Below are 23,370 nucleotides of genomic sequence, written 5' to 3'. Positions count from 1 at the left end.
CGATAAATCTGAGTTTTCCTTCCGACCCTATCACGACATATCACCTCGGTAGGAATGGCGTTTGATTATAGTGGAATTTGTATTTCTTGAAGAAGCGGTGAATGGTGGAAGATATATTAATTATACTACTTTCTCTAAAAAATTTTACATATAAGTTCTGTATAACTTTATCTCAATTATTAACCCTCAAAAAATATCCTATTTACGTACTCTGAAATTGTATTCGTATATCTATAAGATCAATTTTTGGGAGGGGGTAATTCTTTTTCTCTTTCTTTTTTTTCTATTAATGTCTAATGTTGAATAGTTTGATAATTAAATCTTTTTCTTTACGTTACCTTCACTGGTTCCTCCGCGATGGTTTCTGGCAATATATTTTCAGTAATACTGCTGGTTTCGTCATCTTCCCACGTCTTCACCTTCGCTTCAGCTTTCAATTTCGGCTTCATCTTGCTTTGTTTATCCAATTTCACTTCTTGACTTAATTTTGCCTTTTCCGCGATAATGGAGCTGATCACATTCTTATTGTGTAAAGGAGTTTGTTTCGCTGGTTTCGGCTTTGATTTTGTCGATTTGTGACTCTTGGAAGAAGATTTTATGGAAGATAGCCCAGTCTTGAACGGTAGTGGAGTATAACCAGTTTTTCCCACATACTGTTTATACAAATAAAATGAAATTATGCCTCATGTGTGATAACAAAATAATTATATATTAGAAAATATAATATTAGGTCGTCCGGAAAGTTCTTTCGCGTTCGCCTCTCAGTGCCTTACCTCGTTCTGCTTAAGTAAACAAACCACTCTACCGTCAATCGTGTGGTCATTAGTTTTATTAGTCCTCTGGTGAGGCAAGAGAACAGTTCTCGATGTTAGTAGAAAGTGTATTGAGTGTCTTTTGCGTGGTGAAAGATGGAAGACTAAAAGATGCATTTTCGTCATGTTATGTTTCACTGCTTTGACTGCCACGCGTGTTTTCAATGAAACCTCTTTCAGGCCACGCGTGCCGCAGTACCAAGCTTTCTCTGTTAGGTATTCTCATCGCACACAATGTATGTCTACAGCTTGCAGAGAAACTTTTCTACCAAGAACGAACATCGCACATTGTAAACCATTTTCGTATTACTTTTACAACAATTCAATAGTTTTATTATTTCCTCTGGAATATCTTTTCAAATACCTACGACGACCCTTCGTAAGTAGTCAAATAAGCGCCACCCGAATACGGGTGATGCGGCGCTACCGAAAACTTTGCTGTCACCCGAATACAGGTGTCATGGCAGTCAACATGTTACAAAAGACAGTACGCCTAAACACGCTGCAAAGGAGATTTATGACGTTTATGGTGATCGGTCTACAACTGTTCAAACAATTTGGAATTTAGAAGGTTTAGAGCCGAAAATTTTTATCTGAAAGATGAAGATTGCAGCGAATGTCCATCCACCACTGATAATGACCTTATCAAGACCTACCTCGATGAAAACCCAAGGTTTAGTATTTGTGAAATAGCAGATGCTTTAAACATTCCGTGAACAACGATTCATGAGCATTTAACAAAGCTTTGGTACGTTGATCGCTACGAAGTGTGGGCCCCCAGGAACTGACGGAGAGCAATCTCCTGAATCGAATCTCGACATGCGATTTGTTAATTCAACGCGACAAAAGAGAGCCATTTTTAAAGAAGTTAATTACTGGAGATGAAAGTTAGATTCTCTACGACGACACTGCGCGCAAGCGATCTTGGTCGAATCGACATAAGCGTTCTCCAACGGTAGCAAGACCTGGATTTCACCCGAAGAAGGTGCTGCTTTTAATTTGCTAAGACTGGAAGGGTATCCTCTACTACGAATTACTTCCGAAAGAGCAAACGATCAACAGTGAAAAATACTGCACCCAATTCGAAAAACTTAAGGAAGCCGTTATCACAAAACGTGTTGAAGTGATGTCGTGTTCCACCACGATAACGCGAGGTCACATGTTTCTTTAGCGGTGCGAACGAAACTTCTAGAGTTTGATTAGGATGTTTTATCACACCCTCCATACTCTCCAGATCTTGCATCATCGGACTATTATTTGTTTCTCTCCCTAAAGAATTTTCTTCGCAATAGAAGATTCAAATCAGTAAACGAAGTGAAAAACGGCCTCGAAGAATATTTTAAAAGTAAGCCAAGAGAATTTTGGAAAAATGGCATTATGAGACTTCCGGAGAGATGACAAAAGATGGTAGAAGAGAAAGGACCATACATTATTTCAGAAGAGTAGGAAATATATTTTGTACTTACCTCCTATTAAAAAAACGAAAAGAACTTTCTGGACAACCTAATAATTACGTATTATATTATTCTAAAATTATAGTTCGTAATGAAATTATTTTATAATTGCAGTATTATGAGATAAGATAGATAGAAATAAGATATGAAATAAGATAAGTTGTGTATGATAAATATAATAAAATCAAAATTCATATATCTTTCTCTATACCGTATTGCATATATTTTATAGATATAGTGTGTCTCATATATCTGAAGCATTTAATAAACAAATCTAGAAGCAAAACTCACTTTTGTTTGAAGATGCCTATTCTTCGACAAAAGATAGCCCACCAAAGAACTTTTGCTCTTAGGTTTCTTAGCAACTATCGTTTCCGTAAGGTGTCTGACACCTCCGGATGAGCACATTAACTTCCTGGGTCGACCAACCTTCCGTTTCTTCGATGCTGAACTAGAACTCGCGATAGTAGGTGCTGGAGATGATGTATCATATCCAAGTTGCATACATTTGTCAGAGATCTGATGACATTTATTAGAAAAAGATTCTTTACTTATACACATATGTTATAGACTCCTTAGCTTCTTATATTTAATATTTAGTCAGCCGAGTAGGGAGATCTCCCCGCTTTAAAATACATTACTACATGACCGATCGGGGAGATATCCCATTTTGAGCTTGGCAACGCGTTCTATTTCTTTTATTAACCAATTTAGTGCTGCTGAACTTAACTGATACATTTCAATTATGAGATATTCATGCCTACTAATCTTAATGTTTAATTGTCATAAAAATATTCGAAATTTTAAAATTAATGAAATTAATAAAACGTATCACATAAATGAAATATATCAATAAAGATCTTAATTACCATGACAATATAATCAATATATGTTATATATATGATATATAATATTATGTATATATATATATACTAAAATTTATATACAATATATATATATATATATATACTAAAATTTATATACAAAATATATATATATAAGTATTATATACAAGTATATATATATACTTATATATATATATATATATTAATTATAACTATTTTATATAATTATATATATATATATTAATTATAACTATTTTTAATTTGAGCATTACAGATAAGCAATTTTTCGTCATTATTCTTTATCACTAAATAAATCTTTTCTTATTTCCTAATGTTTCTCCTTTTTTCTTAACAATTTCTCGCGTTTTAATTTGGTATCTTAGTTCGTCAAAAATAACAGAATTGCCCTCACTTCTAAAATTTTGAATTATAATTACAAATATAAGCTGTTAAAGTTTTATTAGTTTTTAATTATTTAATAGTCTGCTTCTGTCTTTTCTGTTGTTTTCTTTTTCATAGTTAGTGTTCGATTTACCCGTCCTGCGCCTTTCTCGTCGTCCTCTTGCGGCAATTTGTTTGATGGTAGTACGGTGATTGGCGAAGCAACTGGTGCAACGGGCATGGGAATACTTGGTATACTATCCAGTAATTTAATGTGGCTCCTTTGTTCACCCAGTTTTACCAAATTCACATTACATCTTGGCATTGCTAGGACAGCTGAAGCTAATGGCTGCGGAGCTCCATCGGACGGTTGCGATGGAGATTTGTTGGGTGAAGACGTCGATTCTAGCGTCGGTGGGGATGTGAGGAGACCGTGATCGGAACTGTAAACATTATTAATAGTGGTTTATTAATCGTTTTTACGGTAACTCAATGATTTTCTATTAAAATTTTAATCAAGGTTTTTTTCTATTAAATTATTCAAGAAATCTTGCAGTAAGAAAATTATTCTGCATATATATATTTATAAACCATATTTTTTTCAAACTATAAAAATTGTCTTAGTCGTTACGAGAAAGAAACGATCCTACGTGAAAAAGTAAGTTAATAATGTGAAACAAAATCTTTTTACATTAATCTCTTATAAAGAGTTTCATATAAGACTTCGTTTGAGAAAGTATGAAGTTGTGAAATTTTGTTATCTAGAAATATATAATTAAATGCATGCATATATAATGATTTTTCAAATCAAATTTTCCCAACGCTAGAAATGGAAATTCTATGTTTCTTGTTTACTACCTTAAAAAGTTCAATTTAATACATGATATACTATAAAAAATACTTTAAGCATATACATTTTAACATAAATATATGAAATAGCAAAATTTATATCTACGTAAATACATTTAAAATGATTTAATAATAAAGTATAAAATTTGACTTACTTAGAAGAATGGCTCTTCTTGCGCGGTCTTCCAGGACTCTTCTTTTCGTCTTTCTTCGGGATCAATTTAGACAATTCCTTCTGCTTTTCTCTATATTGTCTTTGAATGTCAGCCAACCTGACTCTCATGTCAAGTTCCATGGCATCCATATTCGGCCAGTCTGCGTCATTATCAATGTGCCCTTTTCTAGCGATAAACTTCTTTGCGTCTAGTTTCGCTTGCAAATTTCTATAATCGTGACAATCTCGATTTTCTACCAAGATATGTCTTCTCTCCTCATATTTGCAATCTTCGTCGTTCTCCACCATTTTATCATCCGCACACATCTTTTCGTCGTACATTTCAACATCAGAATCCGATAAATTATCATCAATAGATTCCTTGCTGCTATAAGATTCACTCCTATGATACTGTTCATATGCCTTTCTTTCATACTCCTCAAAATCTTCTTTTCTTTCATAGTTTACATTATTGCAAGGATTACTAGTACCAAGGGGAGCGTCTTTTAATACATCATTCTCTTCGTCGTCGGTACAAATATCGTCTTCTTCGGAAAAATCTATGCTTCCTCTTGTATTCTCAGTCGCCATAGACACGATATTTTCTCGCTCATTTTCATCACACTGTTTATCAAAATCATCATCTTCGGAATACGAGTCGTATTTAAATTCCTCATCTTCCAACTCGCCATCGGTTTTGAGCCTCTTGAGGTTTTCGGAATTTTCTTCCACATATTTTCTCTTTTCCGATGTCTTTGTTTCATTTTCTGGGACATTCGCTCTGCCCAGGTTCAACAGTAGTCTACCAGCATGAGATATTTCTTCGGAACTCTCCAGATTCGACCTCCGGGGAGTTCTATCCCCTACTTCCTCCATAAATCTTTGCTCTGCCAAAGCACACAACACCCCCAAAGGGCTGTTCTCGTTGTTATTGTGGCTGAGGCGCTCTTCCAGAGGAAAAATTATCCTGCCCCTGATAGCCGATCTCTCTAATTCAGATTTTCTATTACCATTTGATCTCAAGCGTTCCAACTCCTCGATACTGTTCGACAGCAATTCCAATCCGCTAATATCAACTATAGGTCTCGGTTTAGGATTAATCATTAATCTAGATTTGGGAGTTTCATTATTAAACGTCAAGGCCGTCGAGTTTTCTAACGGTTCCAATTTTCCTTTTTTAGGCGTCACCGTATTATTGTTCGTGCATTGCATTTCCACTTCACAGACCTCGGGCGGCGAGACATTCTCCTTTTTCACGACAGGTTCTTTATCGTCGTTTAACTTCATATTATCGTTATTGTTTCTCGTGTCGTTGTTATTATTGTTTAGGAAGTAGTTTCTGGGCAGGGGATGCTTGCTACTCGTAGGAGAATCGCAAGGATGTTCGGTCGTTGTCACGTAATTAGGAACATCCTGAGAATCTTTAGCCGAACGAGCATTTTCCGAAAAAGATACCTCAAGTTCTCGTGCCACTTCATATTTTTCCATGAACTGAGAGTTCTCGCAGGATCTTAGAATGTGTTTTTTCAAACCGTTTTCTAGTTTTCTCGGTGTTGTTTCTGAATGTTTCCTTGAACGAAGATTTTCTGCGTTCTTATCCTTCGAGTCGTCCACTTTTTGGGGAGTCATCTCTTGTAAAGCTGCAGCTGCGTTCTTCTTCAGCTTCTCCACCACGTTTTCGATTCCAGGATGAGACTTTTCAACAATGTGCCTCTTGGACAGGTCCTGGCACTTTGGCTTTTCCGTGGTTGAAGTTGGTTCGCATCTGTATGAATAATCTTCATACATTGTTTCATCTGCTTCCTGTTTGATCACGATTGGTTCGACCACCTGTTCGTCACAATCGATGTTCGGCATATCGAACGACTTCACAATGATCTGTGGACGCGGAACGGTTGCCTGCGATCGCTCGTCCCTGCTCTTCTCACAACTTTCGTAATTCGGATCGATCTCCACTTTTGATTCTTTCGGATCCTCCGATAGTTTTGGAATTTGATTGATTTCTGGCGTTTCGACCGAAGAATTTGCATGTTTGTGCAACTCAGTCGCCGACATTTCCCCTGGTTTAGGTAATTCGGCCTGTAAAATGTAACGTGATTGTTATTGAAAGTTGTGTAAAATTGATACTTTATAATTTCTTATCGGTCGATGAAATCGAATGATTTTAACACTTAGCCAACCGAATAGGGAGATTTTCCTTCTGCGAAATACATCGCTGCGTGACCGAACGGGGAGACTTCCTTTTCTGACTTTAGCAACGCATTTTTTTTTTTTAATAACCAATTTAGTGGTGTTAAACTTAATTAAAAAGATGCACTATCAGTTATTCGAACGATATCACAATGGAAAAAATATTAAAATGCATTATGAATTTTTAATTTCAAGTTCAAATCGTATTATTTATCTTTAGTCATCTTTAATGTTTTTAATTCTACCTATATTTTTTATACTTTTAATATATACTATCAATTTGATGTTTTGCATAAACAATATCTAAAATCACTAAACAAAATTATCACCGCAAAATATAATTGACCACTTAAATCATTTTTAAACTTCTTTGTTTTTTAAATAGTGAAAATTAATCCTCGATATTTGGAAAAATGTGCGCTGGACAGCGTATGGGTTGGCATGTCCGAGCGCGGTGGAAACGTATAACTCGCTGTAGCGCGAGCGGTTGGCTAAGTGTTAATAATTACATTGCATTTGGTTTATTCTTTTCATAAAGAGTAACGTTGAGAGACTCATGGTCTCATAAGATATTTCTTATTTAAGTTCAATGATAGTTATGAAATAATCAATTTTATCTTTTATAAGCGTTATATGTTCATATAAGCTAAACAGTGTGGTATAAAAAAGTTACTCTTTCCATTTTTTTTTCATTAATATCGAGAGTTGACTATCGTATTATATATATTAACAAGTAACATTATTTTGCACATTAATTTTCTTCATCTAATAATCAAAAAATTTTATACTTTTCTTTTTTATCGATATCGAGCGTCGACTGACTATCACGCGATATTTTATACAAGAAACGAAAGATGTTTCTCTATATGTCGATGTCACTGTTTCGTTAATATAATAACATATAATCGAATTACTAAACAAATGACATGTTAAAAACCTTCAATTTTCAGGTATAATGTATTATTCTATATTATTGTTTTTACTTTATATCTAACAAGAAATACGTCACATATGCGTATACAAATAATATTTTGTTAGTGATCCTCGAAAGCTGAAAATCATTCAATAATGTAAAATATTATTGAAAATATTATTAATCTAAAACAAAGTAAAGCGCAGAAGAAAAAGAAGAAAATTATTCATTACTAAATAATTATATAATTGATCATCTTTTACTTTCTATAAACAAAATTTTCTATAAAAAAAAATTTCCCGAAAAATATGGTTTTCTTAATTATGCCACTCTTCTAATAAATCAACGATAACGAAAATCAAATAACACTCGCAGCATAAAATTTCATATTAAACGTGAATTATCATTATAATTAAATATATTACTCCTCATAAAGAAAAACAAGATGTTACAACGCGAAACTTCTCGATCTCTAAAAAAAAATTCGCGACAAATTAACATCTTACAATTAACAACTAACGCCTAACGTCGAAAAACAAGAAACAGAAAATTGATTCTTACCTCGCTCTTTTCATCGGTAACCTTCGTATCTGGCTCTTTTTCCTGTTCAGAACCCGCAGTTTCCTGAGCGTAATTCTTCTTCCTGTCTCTGAGTCTATCCAAGGAATGATCTCGTCTTCTTCCGAAGAATTCCAAATTCTCATGAAAACTATCGCAATTTTCTTCGGTTATTTCAATAATTCGCGAACCAGTTCTCACATCTCGGCATGATATCCTATCCTCGGCAAACTGTTGCTCGCCTTCCTCCTCCATGTGATTTCTATCATCATGTTCCCTATCAATCTGCCGTGTAACCACGTGTTCGATCGTTCTATCGATCGACGTGACGCTTCTACACTCCTTCGTGATAGAATATTTCGGACAATCTGCCATGTTGATAACAGTATTTTCCGCTTTATCCACTTTACCCACTATGCTACAGACCGCTGGATTTACGGTTGTTGTTGTGGTGGTTATTCGAACAACGTTGCACACCTTCTCCGGCGAGGCAGCCACGATCTCGAAGTTGGTCAAATTCGTCAAGTTGGTAGTGGTAGTGGTTAGGTTGGCAGAATTCTGTAGTTGACAGGGACTCAAACTTTGTTCCTGTTTAACGGATGCCTCGATCAAAGATTGCTCCTGATCCTCGGATTCCGGTGCGTCCGTCTGATTCGACGCGTCTTGTACGCCTACTATCGGCGCCACTTCAGCTGGCTCGATCGCGTGGATCGTCGTCACCTCTGGCGGCGGCGTCAGACACGAGACCGGTGAGGTCGCCTTCGACAGAAACGAATTTCGCTGCAACGCGCAGGATATTCCAGGATCAAATATTGGTGAGTTAGGAAACGGCGAATTTTGGCAAAGTTGGACCAAGCTGGGAAATCGAACTGGGTCAACAATTCCGGACAACAGCCTCGAATTGACTACTTCGGGGGTTTTCAACCGCCATTTGAATCTTTAGGGATCGTTGATTGAATTGATATTTGAACGTAGTATGCGGCACTGATTAAATGTATATTTCTTGACCATTATAATGGAAATTATATACGTTTGTAAATATTAGGCAATGCACTAATAATTTCATGTTTTCGAGACATTTGCGCGAGGAGAGTTAATATGAATATAAAATGACATCGTTTTGCTTGTATTTGTAAGCGTAATAAGAAGTTTAATGCATATCCGAGGCGATATTAATATGTTAGAAAATTATTTGATATAGTTATTTCCATACTTATGAAATTTTCTGATAGACTTTCAAAATTATAGATTTTTGTGATTTCATGTTATGCAAAATATCAATTTGGAAATGTTTTACTATACTTGGAAAAATTATGCAAATAAAGTTACTGTTATTAAAAAAAATCTATAATACATAATGAAATGTAATACCCGTGATTTTATTATTCGAAATATTCAATATGTGTATATTATAAATAAACTCTACGCTATAAGATATATAAAACATATAAAAATTGATGCCATAGTACCATTCTACAAAGAACAGCAATGAAGTGAGACCATTAAATGATTATGATTTATAATTACACTGATTAATCAAACTATATGAATGCTAGAAAAGAAATATTAATGATATCTTCTACGTAATTTTACTAAAAAAAACAGTGTATTTTTAAATCAAGAAAAATAAGAATAATAAAAACAAACGTAAAGAATAACGTTATTCGCTTTCACATTTTCTTTCTGGTATCCAAACGAATAGGGAATGCTAATAAAATATCAATATCGTTTCTCAACGTTGAATACGCACAGGTTAAGCACACGATAATCAAATATATTCAACGAAGGTTTCGCCTCTTGTCCGAGCGATCGGTTTGATTGTTTCAAAAATGCTTTGTCCAACTTTGTTACAATTTGCCGCAATGCGATGCGATATTATAATAGAAAGAACCGAAAGCGAAAGTTTATAGCGTCGTTTCGAATGCAAAGCGTTACATGAAATGGTCGAGATTTGATAACTCAAAATATAGAATTTTCTGAAATTTATTACTGGTTTGATATAGTTTCTATTCGATTGCTACAATCAATCAAGATCATTGAAATCGTTACAATTGCAAACAGAACCGTATCACACAGATATAACTATGCAATCTAACCCTTTGAGTGCTATGGACGCACCGAGCGAAGACTATGCGTATAGACTAAGGACACATAGAAGACAATAAGAGGAGAAAATTGATAAACGTATACATATATATATATATATATATATATATATATATATATATATATATGAATGTATGTATGTATATATAAAAGTATATTAAATATATCAGATAACATAATGCCAACGAGAAGAAAGTATTTCGATAATTAGTTATTCGATATAAATTTTGGAGAAAAATTTAAAGGTTGCAAGATATAGTTTCCATTCGATCGCTACAATCGTTCAAGATCATTGAAATCGTTACAATTGCAAATAGAACCGTATTACACAGATATAAGTATGCAATTTAAACTTTTGAGTGCTATGCACGCGTATATGCTACCAACGAAAACTACCCGTGTGGACTCTGGACACATATATATGCGTTTATCAATTTTCTTCGCCTCACTCGCGCTCGAGATTCTTTCATTAGCGTATGAACGATATACGTGTATTTCTCAGCGAACGACAATAAACAACAGAAAAATGAAAGTTGGTTTACCTTCCGTACGCTTCGTGAAAAATACACTTGTTACACTGCGAGAGCTGTCAAGACGTATAATACTTCTTCGCACTCTGTTCCTGCTACGATGACCTCACGAGCGAAACTAACCGAACTACGACTACGAAGGTACGAAAATTTGACTAACCCTAAGAAGTGCGCGGTAGTGGGGACACTCTGGGCGGAGAATTACGAATCTCAAGTACCAATGGATCATTCACTTGTTTGCTAATAATCCGTAAGAAATATGATGGGGAATTTTCGCTAAATCGTCGAGACGTTCAAAGTCTAAATGCATGTTATAAGAGTGCAATCTATAATGCAATTTATATTACATTTTATCAAAAATAGTAGCCCGTCTCAACTATGACAACCTTACTCGCGGACTCCTTCCGCGGGGGGTATTCAGCACTCAAAGGTTTAATCCAATATTTAATATTTATCTGCTGCAATAATTTATATTGATGTAGGTATAGCGAAATAATTTCAACGTGCGTTAAGTAATATTGATATATATATAAAACGTTGAAACTCAATTTTTACTTCTAAATATATCAGATAACATAATGCCAACGAGAAGAAAGTATTTCGATAATTAGTTATTCGATATAAATTTTGGAGAAAAATTTAAAGGTTGCAAGATATAGTTTCCATTCGATCGCTACAATCGTTCAAGATCATTGAAATCGTTACAATTGCAAATAGAACCGTATTACACAGATATAAGTATGCAATTTAAACTTTTGAGTGCTATGCACGCGTATATGCTACCAACGAAAACTACCCGTGTGGACTCTGGACACATATATATGCGTTTATCAATTTTCTTCGCCTCACTCGCGCTCGAGATTCTTTCATTAGCGTATGAACGATATACGTGTATTTCTCAGCGAACGACAATAAACAACAGAAAAATGAAAGTTGGTTTACCTTCCGTACGCTTCGTGAAAAATACACTTGTTACACTGCGAGAGCTGTCAAGACGTATAATACTTCTTCGCACTCTGTTCCTGCTACGATGACCTCACGAGCGAAACTAACCGAACTACGACTACGAAGGTACGAAAATTTGACTAACCCTAAGAAGTGCGCGGTAGTGGGGACACTCTGGGCGGAGAATTACGAATCTCAAGTACCAATGGATCATTCACTTGTTTGCTAATAATCCGTAAGAAATATGATGGGGAATTTTCGCTAAATCGTCGAGACGTTCAAAGTCTAAATGCATGTTATAAGAGTGCAATCTATAATGCAATTTATATTACATTTTATCAAAAATAGTAGCCCGTCTCAACTATGACAACCTTACTCGCGGACTCCTTCCGCGGGGGGTATTCAGCACTCAAAGGTTTAATCCAATATTTAATATTTATCTGCTGCAATAATTTATATTGATGTAGGTATAGCGAAATAATTTCAACGTGCGTTAAGTAATATTGATATATATATAAAACGTTGAAACTCAATTTTTACTTCTAAATATATCAGATAACATAATGCCAACGAGAAGAAAGTATTTCGATAATTAGTTATTCGATATAAATTTTGGAGAAAAATTTAGAGGTTACAAGATATAGTTTCTATTCGATCGCTACAATCGTTCAAGATCATTGAAATCGTTACAATTGCAAATAGAACCGTATTACACAGATATAAGTATGCAATTTAAACTTTTGAGTGCTATGCACGCGTATATGCTACCAACGAAAACTACCCGTGTGGACTCTGGACACATATATATGCGTTTATCAATTTTCTTCGCCTCACTCGCGCTCGAGATTCTTTCATTAGCGTATGAACGATATACGTGTATTTCTCAGCGAACGACAATAAACAACAGAAAAATGAAAGTTGGTTTACCTTCCGTACGCTTCGTGAAAAATACACTTGTTACACTGCGAGAGCTGTCAAGACGTATAATACTTCTTCGCACTCTGTTCCTGCTACGATGACCTCACGAGCGAAACTAACCGAACTACGACTACGAAGGTACGAAAATTTGACTAACCCTAAGAAGTGCGCGGTAGTGGGGACACTCTGGGCGGAGAATTACGAATCTCAAGTACCAATGGATCATTCACTTGTTTGCTAATAATCCGTAAGAAATATGATGGGGAATTTTCGCTAAATCGTCGAGACGTTCAAAGTCTAAATGCATGTTATAAGAGTGCAATCTATAAATGCAATTTATATTACGTTTTATCAAAAATAGTAGCCCGTCTCAACTATGACAACCTTACTCGCGGACTCCTTCCGCGGGGGGTATTCAGCACTCAAAGGTTTAATCCAATATTTAATATTTATCTGCTGCAATAATTTATATTGATGTAGGTATAGCGAAATAATTTCAACGTGCGTTAAGTAATATTGATATATATATAAAACGTTGAAACTCAATTTTTACTTCTAAATATATCAGATAACATAATGCCAACGAGAAGAAAGTATTTCGATAATTAGTTATTCGATATAAATTTTGGAGAAAAATTTAAAGGTTGCAAGATATAGTTTCCATTCGATCGCTACAATCGTTCAAGATCATTGAAATCGTTACAATTGCAAATAGAACCGTATTACACAGATATAAGTATGCAATTTAAACTTTTGAGTGCTATGCACGCGTATATGCTACCAACGAAAACTACCCGTGTGGACTCTGGACACATATATATGCGTTTATCAATTTTCTTCGCCTCACTCGCGCTCGAGATTCTTTCATTAGCGTATGAACGATATACGTGTATTTCTCAGCGAACGACAATAAACAACAGAAAAATGAAAGTTGGTTTACCTTCCGTACGCTTCGTGAAAAATACACTTGTTACACTGCGAGAGCTGTCAAGACGTATAATACTTCTTCGCACTCTGTTCCTGCTACGATGACCTCACGAGCGAAACTAACCGAACTACGACTACGAAGGTACGAAAATTTGACTAACCCTAAGAAGTGCGCGGTAGTGGGGACACTCTGAGCGGAGAATTACGAATCTCAAGTACCAATGGATCATTCACTTGTTTGCTAATAATCCGTAAGAAATATGATGGGGAATTTTCGCTAAATCGTCGAGACGTTCAAAGTCTAAGTGCATGTTATAAGGGTGCAATCTATAAATACAATTTATATTATGTTTTATTAAAAATAGTAGCCCGTCTGAACTATGACAACCTTACTCGCGGCTCCTCCCGTGGGGGTATTCGGCAGGCAAAGGATTAATCCAATATTTAATATTTATCTGCTGCAATAATTTATATTGATATAATAGAAAAATAATTGGTATAGAAAAATAATTTGAACCTGTGAATAAGTAATTCTGATAGATGTATGAAGCATTTTTAATATATCTTTTACTTCTAATTATGTCAGAAAACATAATGCTAATGGGAAAGAAATGTTTCGATAATTAGTTTATTATTACAAATTGTAGAGAAGAATTTAAAGGTTACAAAATTTTGATACAGGGTCTACTAAAAAGTACCTAAAATACTTTCAATTCTTCTATGTCGCTAATAATCCAAGCACGCGGTTGATGCAATTATAAATAATAAACAAAATATGAAACAAATAGTACGTGATATATAATTAAAGCGATTCAAAAAAGCTTGTTTGGTTTCTCTTTCATTCGCACAAAGATAATGTTTTGTGACATTGAAATGAAACAGTAATATTTAGAGAAATTTAGAAATACTAGATAGTAAATTATCTAAAATTTAAGTAGATATTAAAAATATGTTGTTTATGATGTTAGATCAAACGAGAGAATTCTATACATTTTTTCTTATGTTTTATTATTATCCTGCATTAAGTACAGAATTGATATTGATGTTTACATTCGATATCTGCGATATATATTCTGTACACGATATCGCATTTTGAACAGCAATTTCAATACACGACGAAGATTATTAATTACGAGAGATTCAGAGCAAGGAACGTAATTAGTAACGATATTGGAAATAACATAAATATTTGTGTATTTCCTTAATCTATATTCGACCATTATTGTTGCTCATTATGTTAATAAAAAATTCAATCTCCTACTACAGTTGAGAGTTTCATAAATCAAAATAAAATTGAAATATTGTGTTGAATGCTAACTAATAATATAAATGAACTTCTAAACTCATTTAGAAAATTGAAGATTTTGTAATATATGGAAAAAACCAAAATATAATACATAAAAAATTGTCGTAATTAAAATTATTTGATAACTATACCTACATAGTGCAATTGTAAATATTTATCAATTAGTGTAAAGTAAGTGTAAGCGAGTGACCATACCGCGCGCCATATAGCCATATTCTTCCGCTATACAAATCACATCAAAAATCGAAAAATATCAAAATATAAAATAAAACGTCGCTTCAAAAGAAAGATAATAAAATAGAAAAGCATAGAAATGGTAACAGATAAATGACTAGCGAAAAGCAAACCAAAGACCGCGTCGGGCGAACCAACGGGAAACGTTCAGCGTTCCAGAAATTGCAGGGTCAACAACGAGCTGGTTAGTAATATCTATGCAGATAGCGATGCAAATAGGTTTGCGCATGATTAATACAATGTGCCACAACGTTTCCGCATTATGCGAACGGTTGGACCGCGCCCTGAGCTTGGCATAATTACTGTCGTCTCTCCTCTGCGTTTGCTTTTCTCTCTTGTCACTATGCTCGATTCGACGTACGATTGACAAATATATAGCAGCTAACGAAAGTATTTTGTCATTTACCATAGAAAAAATTTGTGTGTGAGAATGTGTGCGAGAGAGAGAGTGTGTGAGAGAGAGTGTGTGTGTGAGAGAGAGAGAGTGTGTGTGAGAGAGAGTGTGTGTGAGAGAGAGAGAGAGAGAGAGTGCGAGAGAGAGAGAGAGAGAGAGAGTGCGAGAGAGAGAGTGTGTGTGTGTGAGAGAGAGAGTATGCGTGTGAGAGAGAGAGAGAGAGAGAGAGAGAGTGTTCGTGTGTGTGCGTGCGCGTGTGTGTGTTAACTCCCCAGAGAGTTCAAAGGTGATAGGGACATTCTTTGTTTCACGGACAGAACGACTTTCTTTGTGTAACGGACAGCCATTTTGAGAGACGCACATTTCCCAAACGGATAGACAGAACAACATCAGAGATAGACAAAATCAGAAGAAAATCGATAGAAGAAAATACATTGAAAATCGATTCTCGATTTTCAGGTAGACACTGCACAAAACTTGTTATTTATTGTTTACTGTTATTAATTGGTTGCTGTTTATTTAATTGTTACTGTTATTAATTGTTAATTATTAATTGTTATTTACTCCTGTATTTCATTTAAGTATTTTCATAATAAACTCGATTTTCAGACTTCAGAATCGATCCTCTGAATTACCACGTGATTAACGATCTTACATATATATATATAATTTACATTATATATATATATATATATATATCGTTATAGAGCCAATGAAATTTCAAAATGTTTCGTGTAACGCACGTAATATATTCATAAAAGGTTGCTATCAGTGTTCCAATATTTTCGTATGCTGTCGTAGATACGGAAAGAGCAATAGAGTATAACGACAATAGGGAAACGAATTGAATAAAATGGAAGGAGGAAAAGCGATGAACAGAAGCGGAAACAGGAAAAAAATAGAGGACTTACTTGAGATCTGCAGTGTGTTGGTTCGGCCTGGCTGATTTGAACTAATGCAGGCGTATGAGGGTAATAATGCAACGTGGTCACCAGAGATGCATCTGGTACAAGAGTTCCGGTCATCGAAGTTACGGTCTGCAGCGCCTTCGTTGATTCTGTCGACGCTGTGGGATTTAGAATTTCCATGTTATCTAGCAAGCCATTCGATCGATGAATCTTTGTATGTGAATGTTGTTAACTGATTACAATACGATCTCCTTTAGATACGCGTATTTCTGTTAGTATTTTGATGAATATTTATATAAGAAATGTTGAAATTATATATGTACGATAGTTTGTACGTAGTACACGTAAACGTATTTTTGCAGTAGAGGATTTAGTTTTAATTATCATCCGAAAATGTATTTTTCGTTACTGTTTAAGCAATTGATCTATTTTAATTATCTTCATAGTAGAAAGATTTTCTGGAATTTTTTTAATAGACACGTATCTACTCGCTTGCAGCTTTAGAATTGTTTATATTCTATAACAATAACAATGAACAGAAAAGAATTACTGATGATTTTTTCCTCATTCAACGCTGTCAATAATTTAATTAGAAAATAATTAGTTCACTTTAAAAATCACATCGCTTACTGATTATGGTCGTAGGGCTGGTGCCGCAATCCGCCTCTATTTTCACGATAGGTAGAGTGCTTTGTTGTTTCCTTTTACTTTCCGTAAGAACTAGCCTTGCGCCTCCAATGTCGCTAAGAAGTTGAAGCGAGGGCGGCGGAGGAGGAAGAAGGAGAGGCGGTGGCGCGACGTTTCCGTTATTGTGATTCGAATAATTTGGCCACACTACGGCTTGTTGCATTTGTTCTGCGAACAGAAAATTTCATGTTCCTTTTTGAGAAATATTCCGTTGTACACTTTATTGTATACGATATATATTTTCTACTTTGTATGTGTTTTAATATATTTAATACATCGTCGTGTAAATAGTTAGATTTATCTGCAAAATGCGTTTGTTCTTTTAATGTACTCTGTATGGTTTGGTACCGAGACTGCTCACACTAAAGCCATAATAACCATCAATCATAACGGATTTGTTCGTGACCGTATTATAGGTTTTATGTCACACCTGATACCTGCCTACCTGTGATGTCTGTGTAATAAAGACTACACAGCAACCTTAGTAATTACCAATGCTAAATAGACTTTTTGTGTATCATAAAACAATATATCATATTGTAAATCATAAAAGCAAATATTAGATAGTTCCAACAGCTATGTAAACGTAAATGCTTAGAATAATATTAGAATGTTTCATTGGCGTTGATTGATTACTTGTTTTGAAGCAAACAATCCTCCTGACGCACGTTGTGCATCATGGGATTATTGTTTAGTTTTATGTTTCGATATTAGAAATTTTCTTCTGAATAATTGAGAATGCAGTATTTATATTTATTAAAAAAAAAACTCAACTTAATCGTTGAATAACAACTTTTTGGAAAAGATCAATTTCTCTAGAGGAAAAGAAGCATGATACGACGTTTAATTGGTATTTTTGGTTTTATGCGTTTTCAAAATCGATTAAATTTTATAAAAAATAGAATCCTAGATGAATTTAGAAATTTTATAATTTTTCAAATGATCTCTAATCAAGTTTGTGTGTTAGAAGCCTCGTATTAAATTATTCGAGAAACTGAACTCTTTTTAACATTCATACGTATACTCAATTATTCTTATGTCAATTGTTACATTGTATTTAATGTATATTATCCATCTAACATACCAGCAGCATGGATAAGAAGAAGGTGACCTGTAGTTGGATCCCTGACCAGCTGCAAACCACCTTGGAGACCAACACCCATTTGGGGAAAACCAACTGGTTCCATTGGCATTGCTGTAACATAATTTAGTGAATTACAAAATTAATGAATTGAAATTAAAATGTCAAGAATAATATTATGAATTTCCTAAAAATATCTTTACTCTAATGAAATTTACTTCTGTTCAATTTTTATGTAATTAATCCTAATTAGCATCGACTTTTGAATTTTAAATTTTAGAAGAAATTGCAATATAGCATCTCGCTAAAAAAAAAATTCATAATTTAGTATAATTTAATACAAATGTGGAAAATTTATCAAATGCAAAGCCTTTATTACGTGAACAAAAATTCTCTTTGATTCAGTATCCAATTTAACGATATATGAGTGAATGAACCGCGGGAAATACAACAATTCCCCAATTGCAATCTTTTATAATTACTCTGGTTCTGTCTCTTGCATATTCGAAAATTCCATTGAAGATCTTAATTTTCGTGCGATACAAAGGTGTATAAAACAAATTTCTACGAAAAGGAAAAATAGCGGGGAAAAAAGATTCGAACAACTCGCACTCTTCGTTCAAATGGGAAATCTCATTCGTTTTTATACCGTCTACGATAAAATCTCTACAACAGCGTTTCCATTCTCGTATTCCATATTGCCCGCAAATTTCAAATCTTTCCTCTGCGAAGGATTTCCCGATACTTCGCTGTCGGGCCAAATTAAAAACCATTTTTTACCAGACACGAAACGCGCCCGAAGGATTTTTCGCGTCTCTTCAATCGTGATCAAGAAAATCGACAGCCGGTCGAAATAAACGACGAGCAAAGAGTAGAAAATCGACAATTTGAATGCAGAACATCGTGAATGATTTAGATGGCGCGAGAATGCTCAGGCAAAGCGAATATAGACGCTCGTTATTCGGATAAATGTCACTCGGTCACCGAGGGAGGTCGGCCGGGCTTCCGAACAGGGGTGAAATTCCACCCGAAATCGCGCTCCACGCTGTTCGAAAATGTATATGTTTCGTCTGTCGAAACTGCATCGAAACTTCTATTTCGTATTTAATTCCAAGAAAAGATATTTGTTATTAATCGATTCGTTTGCGAAGTGATATATATTATTGATGATATAAAATACAATATAAAAAGCAATTTTGAAAACTAATTTTATAGATACGTGAACTATTCGATAAGCATCGATGAATATTATTTTTAATGAATTTCGAATTAGAAGATTAACAATTTATTGAGAGATCAATGTTTGAAAAAGTTAGCGTTTTTTAGAACGCATACGACATATATTAGAAAAATCTGGTGAATAAAGAGTTCTCTAGTTATTTTAAGTTCAAAATCGTTAATGGATCTTCTAATTCTAATTAAATGTATGAATTTAAAAGATTACCTACGTTAATTTAAAAATCCGATTGAATGATGAATCGAAGTACCAGCTAAATCCAATATCATGCTGCTCACTAATAAAAGCAATAAGACAGGAAAAGATATTTGAAACAATTAATACTACATATTCGGATTTGGAAACTAGGAGTTTAATTGAATTTCCAAAAGCCTCGCCATTTTATAAATCCATCGCGAACGTTCAATCAAAGAATATGACAGCGATCAGTATCTAATCCAGACACAGCGATCCTTCAAAATAAACGTAAAAACACAACAGAACATAAAGGCAAACTAAAAATGTACAAAATGTACAAAATACAATTAAGTATAAATATAAATTATTTGATCAACACCATAAATTGAAAAGCGGGGAAAAATTATTTTACACTACAACACACTATTTTAAATTTGCTAGAATTTATTCGTTAAGATAGATGCTCATATGAAAGTAAATATGTATTAGGCTCAAAGTTCGTTTTAAAAAACAAATACCGCAAGATTTTCAAACTATTTGTCGTTCTTTTCTATAACTCTAAATGTTGTGTCTTTAAACAAGGTCCAATGATCATGGCACTGACAAAGATAAATGTTCTGTGGGATTGCTGCGTGACAACGCTAGGCCATGCACTATCTCTACGACAAAAGACATTATGTCTTTAATTTCAATTATAACGTGTTTATAAATTGTTGAAATACATCTTGCAACAACTAGCTTATTCACCAGACATTACTCCTTCGGACTATTACCCGTTCGGTTCGATAGAACACGTCATATCCAATATATCTACTTCCAATTAGCGAATGAGATAGAAAAATGACTTGACGATTGGATTTTTGCGTGACGGAATTCATCACTTGTCTGAAAGATGGTTGAAAGTAATAGAAGACAACGACGAACATTTTGATCGAATAACTTTCTGTACATTCTGTTAGATATACCTTGAGTTTCACTGAAAAATTTGGATTATTCATTTATACATTTGATAATACTTTCTTTTTTTTAAGAATTCAACATCGATCATGTGGAAAAATTATCGATCGAGTGGAAAAATTGACGAATAGTCGAGTTGATTTTACTTTGATATTTTGGTTTAGTTTAATTAATTCTGATTGTTCTGGTCGTAATGTTAAAAACGCGATCCAAGAGAGTACAAAATATCTCTGAAAAAAAACTTTCCCTTTTCGAATTTACAATGGTCACTTTTGTATGGCTCGAATAAACGAAATTAACGGCGGTGACTTTTCGGAAAATATTCTCGATGTCAGGCGAGGTACGACGCGTTCAACGAACGCGATGTGGCGCCAATTCACGCATCGAGCACCGAAAGATTTGCACGGCTTAACTAAATGGCGGTCACCGGTTTGCAAATAAATATCCGATTACTGGAATGATTTATTCCGCCACGCAATCCGCCGGAGAATTAACCGAAAAAGAAAAACGAGCGGGTCGGTTGTAACGTTGCTAATTCGCGGAATCGGGGCAAAGCTCCGCGCCGGTACTGCACACGATAAATTCGACAAACGGCAAGCTTTTTACTTTCCCCTTTACTTCCAATTACGCACAGTTAAGTTCGAACGCGAGCATTTGTGTAGATTCTCTGTTATATGTACATGATGCTTGATTATTCGATGACTATTTTTTGTGTTTTATTTAAGATAATAGTAGAGCGGTCTCTAGCAATTGAATTTAATAAAAAAACATTAAAAGAATGTACCTAGAGCTAAACTCTGCTATTTCTAGCCTATTTTTATTAACAAATGTTTCATGGTGAAACTAATAGTTCGTAAAGTATTATTGCGGATATAGATTCGTGGAAACAAAAATTAACATTTTTAGAAACGGAATGTGCTAAATATGATAAGAAACGGAATGTGTAAGGATGACAGTTTAAGGAATCGTTTTCTGCTCTGATTTTGGTATTTGTTTACAACCGATGCATCAACAACCAAAGCGTAATTGATAAATTTATATGTTCATTAAATAGTAAATTACAAGTAAATAAGTTCGTTATACACGCTGATTATTAACGTAAGTAAATAAGTTTGTTGCACACGTTGATTATTAACGTGGCATTTATAAATACTCCGAAATCGTGTTCCGTCTGTGGTATCAGTTATTTACATAAGATTAATTTCCGCCTTAACGCATTATGAATTTTCATTCCACTTTATCAAAGTATATTCAAGTTTTAACAGTCCTGTTATGAAGTATTTGTTTATCAATATTCGTGATACAATTTCTTTCACTTGAAATGAAACTTTCATTAAACTCATACGTAGCTTGTGTAAGAATTACAACATTACGAAAAACTATTAATTAAAAATTTTAAGTATTAATCGACGAAAACGATAGAAAATAAGAAAATATGCATACCACTTTTAACTACTAGTCATTACATACTACGATGTCACATTAACAATTCAAAATATATTTCATATTAAGAACAAAAAGTGATAAAAACGACGAAAAGGAATTTAAGGTAGCTGCTTAAATTTTTTCCTTGAATCGCTACGTTATAATCTATACAGCGAGACAAGTCAGACAAGAAAAACAAACAAACGGCGCGCTAACGCGATTAGGATAAAATAGACCGCGGTATGAAGAGACATTGATTCACTTCAAAAGCGGGTTTACCAGTTTACCAGCGGGTTTTTCAGAAACGTTGTTCCCAAACCCAACTTGTACAGTCAGCATAAAATTATACAATCACAATCATTTTAACACTTTGCCACAGCACGCTTAACCGCGCGTGCCACAGCGAGCTATATGCTATTTCCACCGAGCATTTTTCCAAGTATTTAGAATTAATGTTCACTATTTAAAAAACAAAGAAATCTAAAAATTAATTAAGTGGTCAATTATATTTTACGGTGATAATTTTGTTTAACGATTTTACATATTGTTTATGCAAGACATCAAATTGAAAGTATATATTAAAAGTATAAAAAATATAGGAAAAATTAAAAACATTAAAGATGTCCGAAGATAAATAACACGACTTGAACGTGAAATTAGAAATTCATAATGCATTTTAATATTTTTTTACAATGACTGACATAACTGATAGTGTAACTTTCTAATTAATTTTAACATCACTAAATGTACTAACATCACTGGTGTATTCTATTATATACTGTACTTTATAAAAGCAAAGAAAATGACGCATTTAATTGGGGACAATTCCAGTTAAACGATAACTAATAATAACAACAAAACAAGAAAACACGTTCCAAAGATCAAAAAGAGAGATCTCCCCGTTCGATCACGTAGCGATGTACTTTACAGAGGGGAGATCTCCCTATTCGGTTGGCTAAGTGTTAAAGGTCCTGCAGTGGAAGTGGTCAAGTATCTGAAAGTTGGTAAACATGCTGTTGATTCACCCATGCCCGTTTCTTACCTTTTTCTCACTCCACGTTGATTAGAGATCTATAGATAGGGATCGATATATTTATCTCTAGATTATTTACTTCGAGAAACGTCATATACTGGCGGATAACGCAAAAAAATATATTTACCCACAAAAAGATAATTTTCCGATAAGGACAGAAAGGAAGAAAGCGTAGAGTGTCCTCTTTAACCTTTCGAAAAAATCATACATTTCTATGTGTTTCACAGAAACATGCACTACCCCATCCACTAAAAGACGATCCGAGAAACATATTTATCTTCGAACGGGAAAAATTGGTAAAAAGATAGAAGGGGATTTGGCCTCACCTGCAGCTGCAGCTGCAGCAGCC

The 23,370-nt window shown here is 34.3% G+C and overlaps 1 protein-coding gene across 1 annotated transcript in view; it reads right to left on the bottom strand.

Annotated features, from left to right (window-relative positions):
• Nucleotides 1-117: 117 nt before the first annotated feature.
• LOC100746567 overlaps nt 118-23,370 on the bottom strand; it is a 339,045-nt gene continuing 315,792 nt past the window's right edge. Inside the window, exons 11-19 of the mRNA XM_033319155.1 lie at nt 23,348-23,369; nt 18,196-18,306; nt 17,055-17,279; nt 16,428-16,582; nt 8,160-8,915; nt 4,497-6,574; nt 3,647-3,935; nt 2,558-2,785; nt 118-653 (exon numbers count right to left, since the gene is read on the bottom strand). Of these exons, the coding sequence (XP_033175046.1) occupies nt 330-653; nt 2,558-2,785; nt 3,647-3,935; nt 4,497-6,574; nt 8,160-8,915; nt 16,428-16,582; nt 17,055-17,279; nt 18,196-18,306; nt 23,348-23,369 (4,188 nt within the window). The 3' untranslated portion in view covers nt 118-329. The remainder of the gene's footprint in view (nt 654-2,557; nt 2,786-3,646; nt 3,936-4,496; nt 6,575-8,159; nt 8,916-16,427; nt 16,583-17,054; nt 17,280-18,195; nt 18,307-23,347; nt 23,370) is intronic.

Source organism: Bombus impatiens, unplaced genomic scaffold (assembly GCF_000188095.3).
Source record: "Bombus impatiens unplaced genomic scaffold, BIMP_2.2 scf_0136, whole genome shotgun sequence".
In the NCBI taxonomy this organism is placed as follows: domain Eukaryota; kingdom Metazoa; phylum Arthropoda; class Insecta; order Hymenoptera; family Apidae; genus Bombus; species Bombus impatiens.
This window is presented reverse-complemented; position numbering and strand designations above follow the sequence as displayed.